Source organism: Pochonia chlamydosporia, chromosome 3 (genome assembly GCF_001653235.2).
Source record: "Pochonia chlamydosporia 170 chromosome 3, whole genome shotgun sequence".
Lineage (NCBI taxonomy): Eukaryota > Fungi > Ascomycota > Sordariomycetes > Hypocreales > Clavicipitaceae > Pochonia > Pochonia chlamydosporia.
In genome coordinates, this window is record NC_035792.1 from 710621 (window position 1) to 728289 (window position 17669).

The 17669-nt window shown below is 51.1% G+C and overlaps 7 protein-coding genes across 7 annotated transcripts; 5 read left to right on the forward strand and 2 right to left on the reverse strand.

Annotated features, from left to right (window-relative positions):
* Positions 1-780: 780 nt before the first annotated feature.
* VFPPC_04128 (hypothetical protein) lies at positions 781-3282 on the reverse strand (the record flags this gene model as incomplete). The annotated part of the gene is made up of 3 exons (XM_018283529.1): positions 781-2573; positions 2617-2745; positions 2829-3282. 3 exons carry the CDS (start codon positions 3280-3282, stop codon positions 781-783), a joined length of 2376 nt encoding a protein of 791 aa, XP_018144629.1.
* A 1498-nt stretch (positions 3283-4780) lies between these two features.
* VFPPC_15729 (hypothetical protein) lies at positions 4781-5026 on the forward strand (the record flags this gene model as incomplete). Its single annotated transcript, XM_018293482.1, has 1 exon — positions 4781-5026. One exon carries the CDS (start codon positions 4781-4783, stop codon positions 5024-5026), a length of 246 nt encoding a protein of 81 aa, XP_018144630.1.
* Positions 5027-6229: 1203 nt separating this feature from the next.
* Positions 6230-8108, forward strand: VFPPC_13577 (hypothetical protein; the record flags this gene model as incomplete). The annotated part of the gene is made up of 8 exons (XM_018291352.1): positions 6230-6513; positions 6645-6871; positions 6928-6987; positions 7082-7225; positions 7287-7382; positions 7438-7478; positions 7546-7709; positions 7781-8108. 8 exons carry the CDS (start codon positions 6230-6232, stop codon positions 8106-8108), a joined length of 1344 nt encoding a protein of 447 aa, XP_018144631.1.
* A 1647-nt stretch (positions 8109-9755) lies between these two features.
* Positions 9756-10689, forward strand: VFPPC_04129 (oxidoreductase, short-chain dehydrogenase/reductase family; the record flags this gene model as incomplete). Its single annotated transcript, XM_018283530.1, has 2 exons — positions 9756-9862; positions 9930-10689. The coding sequence occupies 2 exons, from the start codon at positions 9756-9758 to the stop codon at positions 10687-10689; spliced, it is 867 nt and encodes a 288-aa protein (XP_018144632.1).
* A 232-nt stretch (positions 10690-10921) lies between these two features.
* On the reverse strand, positions 10922-12334 carry VFPPC_04130 (hypothetical protein; the record flags this gene model as incomplete). Its single annotated transcript, XM_018283531.1, has 2 exons — positions 10922-12050; positions 12213-12334. 2 exons carry the CDS (start codon positions 12332-12334, stop codon positions 10922-10924), a joined length of 1251 nt encoding a protein of 416 aa, XP_018144633.1.
* Positions 12335-12784: 450 nt separating this feature from the next.
* Positions 12785-13295, forward strand: VFPPC_13578 (20S proteasome chaperone domain-containing protein; the record flags this gene model as incomplete). Its single annotated transcript, XM_018291353.1, has 2 exons — positions 12785-12967; positions 13029-13295. The coding sequence occupies 2 exons, from the start codon at positions 12785-12787 to the stop codon at positions 13293-13295; spliced, it is 450 nt and encodes a 149-aa protein (XP_018144634.1).
* Positions 13296-14430: 1135 nt separating this feature from the next.
* Positions 14431-17384, forward strand: VFPPC_04131 (importin beta-2 subunit; the record flags this gene model as incomplete). Its single annotated transcript, XM_018283532.1, has 3 exons — positions 14431-14532; positions 14588-17212; positions 17283-17384. 3 exons carry the CDS (start codon positions 14431-14433, stop codon positions 17382-17384), a joined length of 2829 nt encoding a protein of 942 aa, XP_018144635.1.
* Positions 17385-17669: the final 285 nt, after the last annotated feature.

Sequence of the window (17669 nt, forward strand, 5' to 3'; positions counted from 1 at the left end):
CTTGGGCTGCGACCGTGACGCTCATTGACCGGGGCATGCGGGAGCTAAGGCGGGGAGGCGTGGCGGGCGGAGGTATGGACGCCATCGATGGAGTTGGGTAGATGTGCTTGGGGGCTGACTAGACGGGAGATATTACATTCGGAAAAGCGGAAGAGATTTAGAGAGAACAAAAAAAGTAATTGGATCTATAGATTTGTAGCCATTAAACACCGGTGTCAATCTATCGTGTCTGCCATTGTGGATGGCTGACACTGAAGGGTACCCTGAGAAACGAAGCCAGAAATTTTTGTGTCGTGAAAAAGAAAAGAAAATACAGGCATGCACACTACAGGTACAATGTATCCCAAAATTGTGAAAGATGCGAAAAAAAGAAAGAAAAAAAAGGGAAAATGAGAAAACACAAAACAACCCATGATTCCAGCTCCAACCAGCCGTACTGTTAAATAACATTGGGTATCAAATTTTGGAGCGTGTCGCAGACTCCTTCCTCTCCAGCTCGCCAACTCGTGTTCTGTTGATTCCAGGTTTGGGGCTGTGCAGTTTTGGGTATTCTGAACATCTTAAATGAAAATTCGTCGTAGGTTTCGTCGTACGGGCCGCGTCGCCAACCATCGTCGTGGCAATGAGAGAAATGTGGAAGTGAGAACTTCCACTGCAAGCATCATCCCAAGACGCCAGTTTCAAAATTACTCAAGTAATTTGAAGCTGGGATCGGCTGAGCAGCTGAGGAAACCTTGAACATTGTGTGACAACCACTTGGTGCGTACTCCGTACTTTCCATCAAATGAATCGCAGCATCTCGCTGCTCTTGAAGTGCCGCGGTGATTTGGTTTTGGGCTTCCAATGGAGCTCACCGTCAGACGCAGCTCTTGACTGTTGAGGGGTTCCTTGTCTTGCAGAGTACTCTGACATCTCGCTGACGTATTTCCCTTGGACGCCTTCCTTCTCAGCTGTGGTGTCATCCCTCCACCAGTAATACAAGACGTCGCATTGCCAGCGCCACAGATCACGGATCTTAAGCCCGCATTCTGACCCAAATACAGTCTGCAAAAGCAACACGTTCAAAGGTGACTGCCTGAGCTGCTGAAGTATCCAGCGGTTGACCAGGTCTGCCTTGTTGTCGGAGTCATAGCTTTGAACGAGAGTCTCGATTGCATATTCTTTAGCGGCAATACGTTGCTTCACTGCCTTGTTGGGGAAATCGTTTGGCAGCCTAGCTGCCGCCAGTTGGGCTTGTTTCGCTGTGAGGGGTTCTGAGCCCTCTAGCAGATGACTCTGTTGGGCGAGCAACTCGGAGTAACGAGGATGCGCCATAATTTTCTGCTTGGCTAGAATGTCGTGAGTGTCGCCCAGGGCCATGTCTTCGTGCGTCTTGTCAGGGTCCAGTATATAGGACATATGAATAGATAGAAACTTCTTCATGACACCCTTTTCGTCGCAAAGTCGTCTCAGTCGCGCAACTTCGTCTTCAAGCTTGCCAATGATGTCTTGCATCCGAGATTTCTCGCCGGGCAACTCGGTGAAGAACTCTTCGGCTTCAGGATTTATTCCGCGTCCCGTGCCCTCTCTGAGTTCTCGGTCCTCTTCATACTGAGAATTTACAAACATCAGATCATCGTACTCCTCTTTTGCATTCTCCAGCTCGCCCACAGCAGTCGCAAAGTCCTGGTAGAGCGGGTGGACATCTTCTAAAGGCTTGTCCGCAGAAATGCCTAAAAGATAATAGGGAGTCTCGGTATCAACGCTAGAGGTTGTCTCGGTGGTGTTCTTGCGGATCGGTACTGACAGTTCGGCATCACGATCGTGTCCCGCAGCCAAAAGACTGAAGAACTTAGTCTCCAAGCCACTAAGCTCCCTCTCTTCCTCATCCAGGGCAAGCTCTAGAGTTTCATAGCTTGCTTCTCGATAATGATATTCTTCCCTGAGCTTCAGCATCGCGTCCATTCGACTGTCGAGAAGCTTAAGCGATGATGAGAATGTGTCGCTTCGTTGGCTCACCAACAACGGACGAATAACCTTCATGAATGCATTATCAGAGTCATCCTTTCGAGAACGCAGATCCCGTAGATCTTGTCGAGTTTGTGCCATATGCTCCCTTATGTCATGTAGTTTGGCCCTCTTTTGCTTCAGCTGTTGCCATAGTTGCTCTACCTCGGCATGGGATGACACTCCTGATAGCTGCGATGCTGTTGCCTCGGACTCGGAATGGTCTGATACTTCAGGAGTAACCGTGTCTTGGGTCCGAAATCTAGCGGGACTATGCGACTTTTCATACTCGGATACCCAGTTCGTAATTCGATTTGTGGCGGACGACCGGCCTCGCCTTGTTGACAAATGGGTGCCGTGTTGAGCTGGAAGCTGAGGAGGGAACTGCCTTGCATTCCGATATGCAAAGGTATCCTCCTCGGAGCTATATCCAGAGCTCCACGACCGGTCGCTCTGGTTTTCAGATGATGGCACAAATGTGAGGGACTTTGTCAAATCTTGGTCCCAGAATCTTGGGGCCCGTGGTTGCACGCTGCTTCCGTTGGATGTGCCAATGCTTGGAAGGGCATCGCTCTGCAGCAATCTATCTGCATCGCAATCAGATTCTGTTTGTGCGCTTCTGTGCATTACCGGTAACGAAGTTGTGCGATGAGTCGACGTCAATGGCTCTGCGGGCGGCAATAGGCGCAATGGGAAGGCATGCGGGGAGGGTGCCGGTGGCCTTGAGTCGAGACGAAAGCCATCTGCAGAATGAAAAGACTGTGGTAGAACAGGTGTGTGGTCTATAAAATTGTCAGTTTGACGTTGAGAAATACATACAGGAGGCTGGGATCTTTGCGAACCATTGCTGTTGTGTATTGGGCCAGGAATGAGGTGGCTAGGAAACTCGGGAATCTTGCGAGGCTGATGGATATGTTGGAGGTACCGAGGGTATGGATGACGCGGTGGAAGAGGCGGTGGTGGCACGGCTCCAGGAATGGGTATTGCAGGCGTTCTGCTGACATGAGGAGTTTGAGTTTCCGTTGTGCTCGAAGAAAGAGGTGGTCGCGATCTCGGGGGTTGTGGATCTGGGGTAGTTACTCTGCTCGACATGGTTGACGCGTCGCTATGCAGCCTCCAACTATCACTCCCTTTCATATCATCATCATCACGCGACGATGCGGTGGTTGCCAGCTTCTCCATAAGTCGATCTGAGTTGACAGACATGTCAGGCTGGACGTCGTGATTCGAGGTAGTTATATCTACATGGTGAGGTGCCTTCGAGGCGGCGATGCCTCGAAGGGTGGCGGATTCCATGATGGGAGACAGGTCCTGATAAATGTTTCTGAATCACTCGCTCTTATTGCTGCTGCACCTCGCACTGAGCAGGGAGACTGCGTCAGCGACGGGCAGCGGCCATATCTCGCCTGGAATGAAGGCATTCGAGCCTGGCGAACAAGGCCAAGAAGGTCAAGAAACTCAAGAGCAGAGAGCAAACTTGATCCAAAATGCAGTTGGTCGCGCCGATTTGAGTGCGGACGTGGTCTCTCAGGACTCAGGAGTAGGGCTGTGGCCTCACCTCCTTTCGCTTGTTACTTCCCTTGTCTCTCAGGCTCATTGACTCTCGGCTCGTAAATAGGTGTCAAAGTGACTGCTCTGTATTGTGGTGTGAGGCTTCGCCAGCGTCAGGCATCATCTGCCCGCCCACTTACGGCCGCTGACACTTATTCCTGGTCCTGAATGTGACGGAATTTCGGTCAGCATTTGCTTTGTTTATTGTGCAACACTGGCATTTGACTCCTGGACAGCCCGGTCCAGTCAGGGCACATCTCTTGGGGAGTCTGGGACAAGAGTGTCTGGTCTGGTACCAATAAATGCCCGTGCTAATTCTGGTCGGTCGGAAGACAGCGTCTTCTTTAATTTGCGGGGCGTTTCGATCATCCTCAAAAGGCACGCTGTGTGGTAATGCTCCTCTGTATTCCATACGAAGCCAAGGAATCACGCACACACACCTCTCTGGCGCATCCATGTCTCTCCCGTTGAAGCACCTGAAGCTGCGAGCATCAGTGACTGGTTGCCAGCCATGGTCGGACAGCAGAACGAGAAAAGACGGGGGTCCCTGACAAGGGCTGCCTGTCCTTGGTGATGAATCCGTGCTCTGGTGGTGGTATGGTCTCCTGGTCTTCCCGCCAGTCTAATGTCCCCCAGACTGACACCCATGCATGCCCGATTGTAGTGGTGCATAAAGCTTCCTCCGGCCTAAGCAAAAGAACCCAGGAAAGAAACGTCAAGAGGTGGCCAGCGATGGCCCCAGTCAACCTTGTCCCTGGACAGACACACAGACGACCAAGACAGGTTGACATTCTTCAAAACGTGAGTTGACAAGATAGGCCGAAGAGAAAATGGGGCGTTGAGACGGATGGTCGCGCCGGTCCATTGAGGAGAGCGATATGGGTGCACGGGTTGTGGGTCTCCCGCCACCACGCCGCCAGGGGGGGAAGGAGCCAACGGGACGGTCCTTCCAGGACATCTTCGGCCAACTGTGAGGAAGGAAGGGGGGACCAGATTTCTGTTCTGTGGTCTGTCCATCTTGCCATTGTTGGAGGGAAGGAGGCAGAGGCGGGGCCAGAGCTGGGTGATGTGATACTTGGGGGCTATTGCTTCAATGTTCGTTCTTGGTCTGGGGGCCATCACCATCATTACCATCCTCACCTCTCACGGCCCTTGAGTGCTCATCTTCTCCAGCTTTGCGATGCTTCCCGAGCTTCATGGAGCTGCTCCCTGCCGGCAATAGAACTAGCTAAGTAGTCGGGCTATGCTTCCCTCAACACATCCCGTTCCCATTGCTCCGGTTCACATCCTTTCCATCTCGACCTCGCCAATCTGTGTCTGCACAATGGCCACCATCCCTGCCATTTCGATTCAAACGCAGGCCAACGTGTCCTCACCTAAACCGACGCCGACGCTCTGCACGATCACTGAGGCTCTGCAAGAGGTGCATTCACAAGGCTCTGTCTTCTCCAGACTACTCCGTACCCAAGAGGCGAATGCGATGCGGTAAAGCATGGACCGCTGAGTCACAGTCAATAAAATTGTTTCATATCTTTACGATCGATGCTTCATATAATCAATGCAATCCTGCATATATTTTTAAGCACATAGGTCCACCTAATGAGACGATTGCCCACCATTAACTCCTAAAACCCTCAGCTGTGGGCCATGGGTTCAACTTTGTCCAATACAACGAGCTGTGTCACCTGGATCCTGGAGTGTTGCTTCATCAATGTGGCTCCCGTAGGCCTAAAATGTGCCGGTGTACGACATCAGACGCAACCGCACCAGGTGCAGTGGGCTTGACACGGCAAGCTGGTTGAAAAGCAACCATCTGTGTCTCTGCGTGTCTGCGTCCACCACAAGAAATTATCGCTCAAGATTCACCCGCCCAGATGAAGAATATCCCCTGCACTACTCCATTGTTGACTTGCTTTCGGGTCAGCAACACAAACAGAGTCCTGTGCTAGTTCGTCAGAGTGGTTACACGCCTACTGGAGCATGACGAGCATCGTATAATACGATACCAGACTTGACCGGAGCATGCAACCTCCAGTTCACCCGGGTCCCATACTGGGCCTCAAGGCCGACATGTGCGTGGCCTGTCTGTCCACGTCCTGCACTCCACTCTGAGGCATCTCATCCTATCCTGCCAGGACCTTTGCTGGGCTTGTCTGCGTCTGTTTGGAGATGCCGTCAACCCACTTGATGCGGCACCATCAGATGCCAACCAACCCAGAATCGCGGCTGCATTGGCACCACCGCCGCGTGCGCTGAAAACGCCAGAGAGGGGAAACATTGGCCCATGGCCAGCCCACGTCTAGCGGCAATGTAGTTCATTTGAGTCGAATTCTGACCCGTGCGGCGTGGGATCCTCACTCTCTTCTGATGTTGTATCCCAAGCCCAGTCACCAGATTGTCAATGGCAACCAGAATGCGGGTTCACTTGCTCATGGCCTCCTCCACTTTGAGCCTTTGAGCCTTTGAGCCGCACACGCCCATGCGCCTGATTTCCCCTTCCTACAAGAACCCCTCTTGACCATCCTAGCATAGGTTGTGGTGTTTGTTGTTGCTAATATTCGCATTTCCTGCCGTGTCAGTGTTTGTGTCTCGCCCTGCTTTCGAAGAAGCGCCTTCGTGCATATTTACACTTCAGACCTGGGCAACATATCGGCCTAGAGCCTTTTCATATGTTAGCTTCCCCAGCGTCAAAATGGACGACGCATGGAGCCCTTGGTCAGAATGGGCCTACGATGAGAAGAATAAGACAATGTATCGAGTTCGCCAGGACCGATATGGTGTGCTCCCCAGAATCCCAGACTCAACCACCAAATTCAACTCCAATCCTAACCCGTTCCACAGGAAATTTAGACTATCAGACCAGTACCTCCACGCCCCGAGAGACTGGGGGTGTTGCAGCAATAACACAAACCTTGGGGACTACTACTCTGTCCTCCCCATCCTCAAGCTACGAAAATCCTCACTCGAGTTTACCAGGTCAGTCATACCACTCGACATGCTTTGCATTGGAAAGTATCCCAAGGCGATTGCTTCTTCTTTCCCACATTATCACTTATAGCTGATCATACGACGCCGTTGCGCCCAGCAGAAAACTACGTTGTTTCTAGTCACAAGGACAAGGACAGATCGTCCAAACCCTCCAAGTCCAAAAGCAAGGACAAAGACAAAGGAAAGGAGAAGAGCACCAGCAAGCACCATTCTCATGACAAGAGTTCCTCACATCGTAAGGGACATGTCGGCACCTCATCGGCGGCGGCGGCGCCCTCTGGACGTGGAAGCTCTTCCACTGCATCCTCGTCAAAACAGCATGCTGACTTATATGATCCGTCCCAACGTAAGGCCATCTACCACTGATGACCAATTACCCGGTTTCCATACTGACTGAAGCAGTAAGCATCGATCCGCAGACGGGACAGTACTTTTATCACCGTCGCGAATCAGTGGACTCGAGTATGTCGCGCCTAGAGCATGATTCATTGCACCCAACCAAATCAACCGGTGACACAAATGCGGATGTGGACTAGATTTACTGATAGCTGAGCAGCTGGCCAAGACTCTGAGTATCCTGCAACAGACGAACAACAACATGAACTACTGAATGCCGCCGAGAATGCAGAAGCTTCGGCATACCCTTTTGGTCAGGGTATTGCTGGACCTTCGGATCCGAGTTATTCTGCTTCGGCAAACAGTGCGCTACGGCCCTCTCTAACGAAACCCTTTGCTTGTAGGGACTGACCATGTGTCTGTAGCTTACGAACTCGAAGATGATGGCTCCTCCACTCCCCGGAACCACAATCACATTGCTGCTGACCAGGAAGATGACACTTTTGAGCAAATGGACCCACGTAAGACACCGTGCTCTACTCATCCTTTTATATTGCTCATGTCTTACCTCCTTAGGGTACCGCGTTGAACACTCTAGTAGATTTGAACCCGGATCGGTGAGTAATTGAATATGGGTCATTTGAATGAAAGGACAGCTGAGTGATGCTAACGCCGACTCCCTAGATCTTCAAGGTGTATTGGTCAGAGCCTCAAGGCTCCTCAGATAATCATAAACACCCCAGCGTATCCGGGAAGCAAGAGATTCAGGACAAATTTGGCATGCCGTTTTATGTGGGATTCCGCCGCTTTATTGTCATTGCTAATGACCAAGGACACTGTACCTGCGTGTAAGCACCCAACCCTTTGTGGATTAGAACTAGGCTTTTACCGGACCAGAGAATGTGCTAACGGGGTATAGACCGATTCTCACTTACGGTAGCAGAGGCTGCAGAAAGTCAGGTGTCAAGCCCAACAAACACGGAATTGTTCACGAGGTTGGGCGAAGCGCGCGCAGGGTCGATGGCGAGCCGCCGCTGGGATTTCCTCCGGTTCAGGTCCAATTGACCCAAGATGGCGAGAAACTTTCCAAAGAGTCCCGCGTGAACTATTCTAAGCTGGTCACGGTTGAGCACAACGTTGCTGTTTTCTTTATTGGATCTGTCGTACATGCCAGTTGGCCTATCGTCGAGGACGCCGTCAACCAATGCTGGGATCAGAAGGTCCATCACCGCCGGCCAAGGCATTGAGGCACTGTTACAGCCAATTCAGTCGCATTTGGCTCAGGTTTTTGCTTCGGCCAACCGACACGTTTATCTCGAAATCCTCTCGACTTACATATTCACTGCGATATTGCTATATGAGCGTCATCGCAAAACACAAATACGTTCCTCCCTGCAATCGTGCAACACAGCCGGATTGCATCCATACGACGGATATGCCCTTCATTATTTAGCTTTCGGTGTTACCGGCCGCTGAAAGAAGTGGACACAACCTGAGAAAGAATATTTGAAGTAGCATCAGGCAAAAATGCTAAGGGTTACCAGCGACTTTTTTTTGGTCGTGACACTTACCTCTGTTACGCCCCCTTTTTACTTTTCTTTTGCTGGTTACTCATACCGATGACAGGAGACAGTTTGAACAGAATACGTTTTTTTTTTTTTTTGTTGTTTGTTTTTTTTTTTTTGTGCATTCGGTGGAACAAAATGCAGTCGAGATAGTTGGTGATTATCTGCTGAGGGATTCATTTCATCCATCGTCATTCGTTGCATCTCCTAGCATTTCCTTGCATGCCACGGGCCGCATATGAGCCATCCGCTTTTCTTTACTTTTCCTACTTTCCTCAGGTTTTATTTCCTACTGTGGAGGTACAGCACACATAGGTTACGACAGCTACATGTTGGTAACGCAACGCATATTGGTAGCCGAGTACAGATGGAAGGTCGTGGTAGTATACCCCCTCTGCTGATTGTTTAAGATTTGGTTGGCATCAGACAGTTTGTTCTGGGTGGAATCTCCTGTGTATTTCTTAGCGCATCTTTCAATACACGTAGTTTATACCTTGGATACCAGTATCTTGTATTCATCTTGTCATTTCCAGTCTAGCCATCGCGTTGGGCTAGCATTTCCGATGGATCGATGGAATGACCAGCCACGCTTTACCAAAGTGCTCTCATACTCTTATCAATGCAGCACTCCTGCGCCACTCGGCCTGCACGATACTTGTTCGACGATCATGACACTTCACCGATATCTCGCACTACAAGATTCCCGAGCTGGCTGTATATGGACCATTTATATTCAACTTGACGATTGACTATGGTCTTTGTGCAGCGTGTCCCTTTCGTTCTTTCGGAGCTCACAAAGTCACGGACCAACATCTCAAGTTGTCAAAGTCCCGTCCCTCAATTTCTCCCCCCACATCGTTCGGCCCCATGCAGAACCTCGGCATCTCCCCCACAAACTCCGTGCATCATTGGAGAAGACCGACTCCATCAAGCTCCAACCCCAGCACCGAGGTGTGTTTCCGTCTGCCGTATCATCTTGTACGATCCTGGAGATTTTAGCCTTGAATGGCTTCCCATACCCAGGTTAGCCGGCGCCGGAGATTTCAGTAACACAATCTCAAGGCCACTGCGGATCCGCTCCAGCAAAGCACTGATCAATGTTTGCCGCCGTCCCAAAGTCCGCCCAGGCTTTGTAATAATCCGTCGAAGAAGCTCGCAAACAGCCGGATTGGACCGAGGAACGACCTTTGCTGTTGGTTTGGCGAATACTCCATACTTATACTAGCTTTCAACAGCTTTCCTGGTCGTCCACCATCCAACACCCATACCTCTATTGACTTCACCCATTTTCAACCCAGGAACAACTTCAAGTCAACAAAAGTAACCAACATGGCCGAAGCTCAATTAAACGACTTCCCCTCCCTTTTCTCACTTAAGGGCAAAGTTGCAGTCGTAACCGGCGGCTCTCGCGGTCTCGGACTCCACGCCGCATCTGCGTACGTTCCCCAACTCCAATTCTCCTCCCAACAACACACCACCCCAGCTAACAAACCACCCAAAAAGCTTCCTCCAAGCCGGCGCCTCCAAGGTCTTCATCTCCTCTCGCAAAGCAGCCGCCTGCGACGAGGCCTGCAAAGCCCTCAATGCCCTCCCCAACCGACAGCCCGGCGCAATCGCCATCCCCATCCCCGCAGACTCCGCCAACATCCAGGGCGTAACCCATCTCCTCGAGGAAGTCAAGAAGCACACCGACCGGGTGGACATTCTGTTTGCCAACGCCGGCGCCACATGGGGCGAGGCCTTTGACACGCACCCCGACCAGGCGTTCGCCAAGGTCATGGACCTCAACGTCAAGGCTGTGTTCAACACGGTCCGCGTCTTCACGCCGCTTCTGGAGAAGGCGTCGTCCCGTGCGGACCCCTCGCGTGTTATAATCACGGCTAGTGTTGCTGGTTTGGGGATTGGAACTATCGGCAAGCAGGGCACGTATGGGTATTCTGCGTCGAAGGCGGCTGTTATCCATTTGGGTCGCAACTTGGCTATTGAGCTGGGTCCGAGACAGATTACGGTGAATTCGATTTGTCCTGGTTTCTTCCCGAGTAAGATGTCGAATGGGCTTTTGGAAATTGCTGGTGGCGCGGATAAGATTGGTAATTCGAATCCTATGGGGCGGTTGGGCGTGCCGGAGGACATTGCTGGTGTGGTGGTGTATCTGGCGAGTAGGGCTGGTTCTCACGTCAATGGTGAGGCTATTGCTATTGATGGTGGTGCCTTATGGGCGAGGGGCGAGATGTCTTTCCACGGAGATAGCTCCAAGCTGTAAAGTTCTGTTGCAGGCAATGGATATACGAAATGACAGAATTTGCGGACCTACGTGCCTTTTTTGTACGCTCTTTGTGGTAAGAAACGAGATGAGCTGCGATATGAAAGTGAACCGCCATTCTATTCATGTTGATGCCTTGTCCAACCTATTAACATGTATGTCTACTAATACGTGCGTTCCTAAAACACCACCACCCCTGACAAGTCGTTTCTCATGCATACTATTTGGTCCTTTATTCCGGCTTCCTCGCCACCCATACCGCCGCCTCATACACCGTACGCAACATGCTATCCCTATCCTGAATATACGGTGCCTGCACCCCTGTTTTCGCCCATTCCACCTTGAACCCCATCTTCTCCAACAATGCCATCACCTCATCATTCGAAAGCTCAAAACTTCCGGGGTCAGCAATCCCAGACGAGTTGTTGAAATCGTGCTCGCCGTCTCCGTCGTCGTCATGCCCATGATTTCCAGGTGCCTGGTTCTCAAAATGCCATAGCAGAGGACCGATGTTAATGAGAACACCACCAGGTCGCAAGCAGTGGTAAATGACTTCCAAGTAGCGTATCAAATTCGGCGCCGTGTCCAAGAAGAACAGGCTCGCTACAGCGTCATACGTCTCCTTGTGCTCATCATCTGCGTAGAGGCACAGAAAGTCCGCCGCGCACATGGACATGCTTCCAATGGTGGGTGAATCGGCCAGCGTAGTGGCAGGGTGGATGTCGGGGACTCTGTAGCTGCGCAGGTGGTTTTCCCGTGTGAGGTGGTTGGAGAAGGTGTGCACCCATGGGTGAATATTGAACTTGGCTGCTCTCTCGCACTCGTTCAAGATGTATGACGACGCGAGAAGCTGGTGGTACGAAATCTCATTTCCCTCGGTTTCGTATCCCTTTCGACATAGCTCGAATACCAGTCTTCCTAGTCCTGCGCCAGGCACCAGCACTTTTGGCTGTCTGTCCTCTCCTATCCTTTTGCGCTCCTCGTCCAGGGTCGTCAAGATGGGAGCATAGCAAATGTCACGCTCCACGGCGCCTTCCTTGGTCCAGTCTCTGTAGAATTGTCTAATTGTGCTTCTGGCTTTGTCGATGTCGCCGTGTTTCGCTACGCCCGTCCACTCCAGTGGTATCATGGGCTCGCCTTGCGGTGAGACGGCGGCCAGATTGTGGAATGACCGTAAGCCATGAGACACAATGGCACGAGCTAGCTCAGCATTGGAGTCTATTGCGTCGTCTGTTTTGTCTAATGTTTCAAGGAAATTGAATGGCGGCGCTGCCAGCATTTTCCAGTGTGCTTGGGGGAGAGCGTAGAATGAGCGCCGTCGGAGGTGAGTAACATTGAAGTGTGCGACTTTTGGATATTGTCTGAAAGAGAGATTGATTGAGTCAATGACGGGAAAGACACTTCGTTAAAGCATATGGGTTACAGAAACGAGCGAGGGACTGTCATGAAATCGATCCAGATAACAATCCACATCACCTGCTCAACCAAAAGTGACTGTTGTGTAAGATGAGAAACATACGTACGAGAAAGAGTCGAGAGCACAGAAAACAACCTTCACTTCCTCTGGGTCGTCCATGTTATCTTCTGTTCCGCGCCAGGCAGAGGCATCCGAGTCTGAAGCCAACTGCTCGCCTTGAGCAGCCATGATTTTATGTTGAGATATCTAGGAGGACCCTGATTCCATGACAAATTCGGCGAAATGTGGCCACCGTCACCGAAGTCGGCCAACTTGGATTCTGAATACGTGGTCAAAAGGATGCCCAAGTGCTCACCAGGATTACAAGCCCTGAGAACAAAACTTACCGGAACAAAACGAAACTTTAATAACTACGGCTAGGAAAAGAAGCACTTAGCATGGTTTTTCTTTTGGAATCGCGGAGGGGGATGGCATTGATAGCGGAGCTCGAGATAAGTTCACGATCCAATCAGACACAGTTGCAGTTCGTTCCAACCAATCATGTGATTTGTCTGCTGTGCTCGCCTTCAACTCCACGGCTGTCTTCCATCCCAAAAGAATTCCAGGATATACTTTGCAAACATCTATTCGCAATATATTTGGGGTATTTTGCCTTTTGCTTCGACAACAGTCGTAACCATGGCTGCCGTTCAAGATGACACCCTCAACATATCGATACCCCTCCCCCGCTCACTGGACACCCGCATCTACATCCGCCTGAGTACTCAGGCCAAAGCCATCGTGCTGTCTCTCACAACATCAACACAAGACGACCTAGCGAGCGCTAAGCCCATGGGCTCCTTTGTTTATGCTTTGCCAAATGTGCGTCTGCTGCTCGCAATAGCTGTGGTACGATGAAATGATGGCGCTGACGGTGACGTAGAGATTCGATGACAAACAGCCCCTCTCGACTACACTGTTCAGCTCGGAATCCAGCGTCGAGATTACTACTCGGTTGGCTAAGCTGCTTGCACGGAGGACACAACTGCCTGTTTATGTGACCAACTCAATGAGTTTCGCCAACGCGGGCATGGGAGGCACCGTAGAGGAGGAGATGGAGGCCTTCAAGAACATAGTGTCGGTTACGGTCGACAAGCTCAGAGCCGCCAGAGTTGGCGCACTAGCTGTGAACGGGGAGCCGACAGTGTGACTGTCAAGTATTGTCGGGAGTACAGTGTACCCTTTGGCAGATGCATGGGCGTCACTTGAGAACAGCGACTCACCAACGCATCGGACGTTGGTCACCTTTTTATAGGAAGCATGTCGATGACGAGGGTTCGTAACCACCAAAAGAACTAAGCCAGTGAACAAAGTTACCTTTGCCTGGCATGAGGGAAGCAGGAACAGTGCATACGCAATCTCGAGGTGAGAGCTGATTCACACATGCCAGTAATGCGCTGTGAAGTTAAGGATGCAGCTCCAACAATTGAACCTCGGAACAATGGCGATGCCAGACTATGCAAGGTGTATCACTCAATCACAGAGAAAGGACGGAAAAATTCCAACAATCAATTCTACTTCATGTAAAAGGCTGCAATTAGCAAATATAACAGACTTCAAAATCTAGTACTCCGCGCAGTAGACAATAACTGCTTCTGAATGGATGCATGAGTGGATCGAACAATGGGGAAGGTGCGACTGGTGTTCTCCACAGAAGCGAAGAAAAAAAAACTTGATGCTTCTCGAGGCTGCCCTGGGACTCAGCCAGGGGAATGAGCCTATCCGGAGCCAAGAACGGCCCGGGTTATCGTTATCGCACCCCGCCACGCCGAAATTTGGTGTCTGGTGGCATGTCCACGACCCCAAAGACCAGAGAGCGCTGATTCCCCCGCCAGACGCAGACCAGCGGACCAGACACTACTTTGCGCACAGGTTGGATCTTTGCCGCGCCGTCTAGATTCGCAAACAGGCCTCGATCGTCGTTCGGCTTGCATACAGGCAGCGGAATCCGCAGGCGACTGCCCTGGCGCATCTGACAATTGCTGCTCAATACTTGTCCTCTTGCTGCATCGCCTGCGAGCTCTTGCTTGGGCCTTGAACTAGCCCTGACATCCCGCCCCACGACCCTGGTCCTTCGCGGAGGGGCAGCAGACTTTGGAAATATCGATGTATGTCATTAAATGCCCCTTCAAACGGCTTCGTTATTTTGAGCTAACCGGCTGCTTCACACCACAGACGTCTCCCGTGGAAAACCTTGCAGCAGGATCTGTTCTGCTGGCGGCTTCAATCCGTTTCTGACACGCCTCCGGCACTGAATCTATCTACCCACCTGAAAGCTCTTCATCATGTCGTGGCAACCATCCCAGGACTCTGTGAGGCAGCTCGCCGCGTGCCTCAGAGATTCCTTAAGTGGCTTTGACAAGAATGCTCAGAAGAATGCTGAAGTGGTCGGTACCATCCGCCCCTCGATCCGTAGCGAATTGATACTAAGTCCTTGACCAGATGCTTCAACAAGCAAAAAGCTCTCCCGACATTAACAATTATCTCGCCTATTTGTTCTCGAGCACCCAACCCCCAGAAGGTTTACAATGCAGCGACTCTGACTACCACCTCGTGCGATCGGCTGCCGGAATCATGCTGAAAAACAATGTCAAGTCTGAGTGGAAGAACATACCAGAGGAGAGCTTAAACTTCGTCAAGATGGCTGTCCCAATGGGCCTGCAAGATAAAAACGCTCAGATTCGCAATTATGCTGGAAATATTGCGACTGAGGTCATTCGCAGAGGTGGTCTTCTCACCTGGCCCGACTTGCTTCCCCAGCTCATGGACCTGATTGGAAACACAAGCGGCCAAGTAGCAAATGAAGGGCAAGAGGGAGCAATGTCGGCCATGGCCAAGATATGCGAAGACAACCCCCGTGTATTCTTGAGAGAGGTCAACGGACAGCGCCCATTGAACTTTGTACTCCCTCAACTCATTGCTGCTACCAAGAGCCCGCTACCCAAGGTCCGCGCTGGGGCGTTGGCGGCCATCAACGTCTTCACTCCCCGAGCCTCTCAAGCTATGCTAAACTCTATTGATGAGCTCTTACAACACCTCTTCGTCCTCTCCAGTGACACCAGCCCAGACGTGAGGCGACAGGTTTGCCGCGCATTTGTTCATCTCGTGGAAAGGCGACCAGACAAGTTGCAGCCACATATCACGGGCCTGGTAGATTACATCATTTCACAACAAAAGGGCGACGATGAGGAACTTGCTTGCGAAGCTGCCGAGTTTTGGTTGGCGGTAGGAGAACATGACGATTTGTGGCAAAGCCTGCAGCCGTATCTGGGCAAGATTATTCCTGTTTTACTGGAATGCATGGTTTACAGTGGTGAAGATATTGCCCTCCTGGGTGGTGAATCCGACGATGACGACGAAGAAGACAAGGAGCAAGACATTAAGCCAGCATTCGCGAAAAAGAACTTGAACAGGAATACCAATGCAAACGGCGACTCAGCCAACCAGCAGAACGAAGCGGCCAACGCTCAGGAGAAGCTCGCTGGCATGGACGACGATCTGGAGGAAGGTGAAATCGACGAGCTCGATGACGGAGATGAGAATCCTGACGAACGGTGGACGCTTCGCAAATGCTCAGCCGCTGCATTGGACACATTTGCCAAGGACTTCCGGAACCCCGTTTTCGAGGCTATTTTCCCTTACCTATCCCAAAACTTGAAACACGACGAGTGGCCGCATCGCGAGGCCGCCGTGTTGGCTTTGGGAGCAGTGGCAGAAGGCTGTATGGACGTTGTCGTACCCCATCTCCCGGAGCTGGTACCGTACCTCATCTCACTCTTGGAAGACCCTGAGCCAGTTGTCCGACAAATTACTTGTTGGACACTTGGGCGATATTCGGAGTGGGCAGCCGAATTACCGGATCAGAGCCAAAAGGAGCAATACTTTGTGCCTCTCATGGATGGCATCCTTCGAAAGATGCTTGACAAGAACAAGAAAGTCCAAGCCGCCGGAGCGTCCGCGTTTGCCAACATCGAATTCAAAGCCGGTTCCCACCTTGAGCCTTACTGTGGCCCTATTATTCAACAGTTCGTTCGTTGTTTTGCCAAGTACAAGGACAAGAACATGTACGTTCTCTACGAATGTGTCCAAACGCTGGCCGAGCGCATTGGGTCTTTACTCTCCACACCAGAACTCATGAACCAGCTGATGCCAGCACTCACCGAGAGATACAATATCGTCGCAGATCAGTCAAGAGAAGTTTTCCCGCTGCTAGAATGTCTCTCCTATGTAGCATTGGCTCTTGGACCCGACTTTGCGCCCTATGCGCCCCCTATCTTCGTCCGGTGCATCAACATCATCCACATGAATTTGGAACAGAGCTTAGCCGCCGCAAGCAACGGCGGTATTGATACACCAGACAAGGACTTCTTAGTAACGAGTCTGGATCTCCTGAGCGCAATCATCCAATCACTGGGAGAGGAAAAGTCGACAGAGCTCGTCAAAACATCTCCCCAGCCGTTCTTCGAGCTGCTTACCTTTTGTATGGAAGACCCAGCCGATGAGGTACGACAATCTGCATACGCTCTATTGGGCGACTGCGCAGATTATGTATACCCATTAATGCAGCCACATCTGAACTCAATCATGCCCATTGCTATCAAGCAGCTGGATTTGGACTCCATGTTGGACGATGAAGTCGGCGATGGCTTCGGGGCATACAACAACACGTGTTGGTCCCTAGGCGAGATTACCATGCGACATGGCAAAGGCATGGCACAGTGGGCTCCTGCTCTTCTCAAGCATCTGGTCGAGATCATGTGTAACGCACGTGTGCCCAAAAGCCTTGCTGAGAATGCTGCCATTGCTCTTGGCCGGCTGGGAATAGAGAACTCTGAGATCCTTGGCCCTGCTCTGCCAACATTCGCGGAAGATTTCCTGGGCTTGATGAAGAAGATCGATCCTACCGATGAAAAAGCTTCGGCATTCAAAGGCTTTTCCATGATTGTCGGCCAAAATCCACAGGCAATGGAAAAGGTATTGCTAGATTACTTTGTGGCAGTCGCTCAGTATGAGGATTCGGAATTGCAGAACCCGTTGAAGCAGGAACTTCACGACGTCATTCAGCATGTAAGTGTTTAACGGTCAGAAGTGCTCACTAAATCTCTGCGTATGAAGCTAACTATGATGCGAATTTCAGGTCCTCAACCAATACAAGCAAATGATGCCGCAATTCAATGACTTCCTCAGCCAGATGCGCCCTCACGACAGGCAAACTCTTACGAATAATTATTCTGTTTGATTGCCCTGAACTATGGCGGAACTTGAATCACAGGGCGGCTTGCGAACAATGTCGGTTGGGTTTTGTCCCTACATGGATATTGCACTACCCTGTACCTTGAATTTTTAATTCCACGCAAGTTCTGAGGCGCGCCAGTATGGAGAGAAAATGGAATGGAGAGTCGAACGGGATGCGAATATGGACGAAAATAAGATGATGAAGATGGACAATGATGGGCTGGGATCACTTGAGCATGTTTTGGAGGCTTATTTGTGCTATGGATGCAGGTATACCAGTGGTTATGAT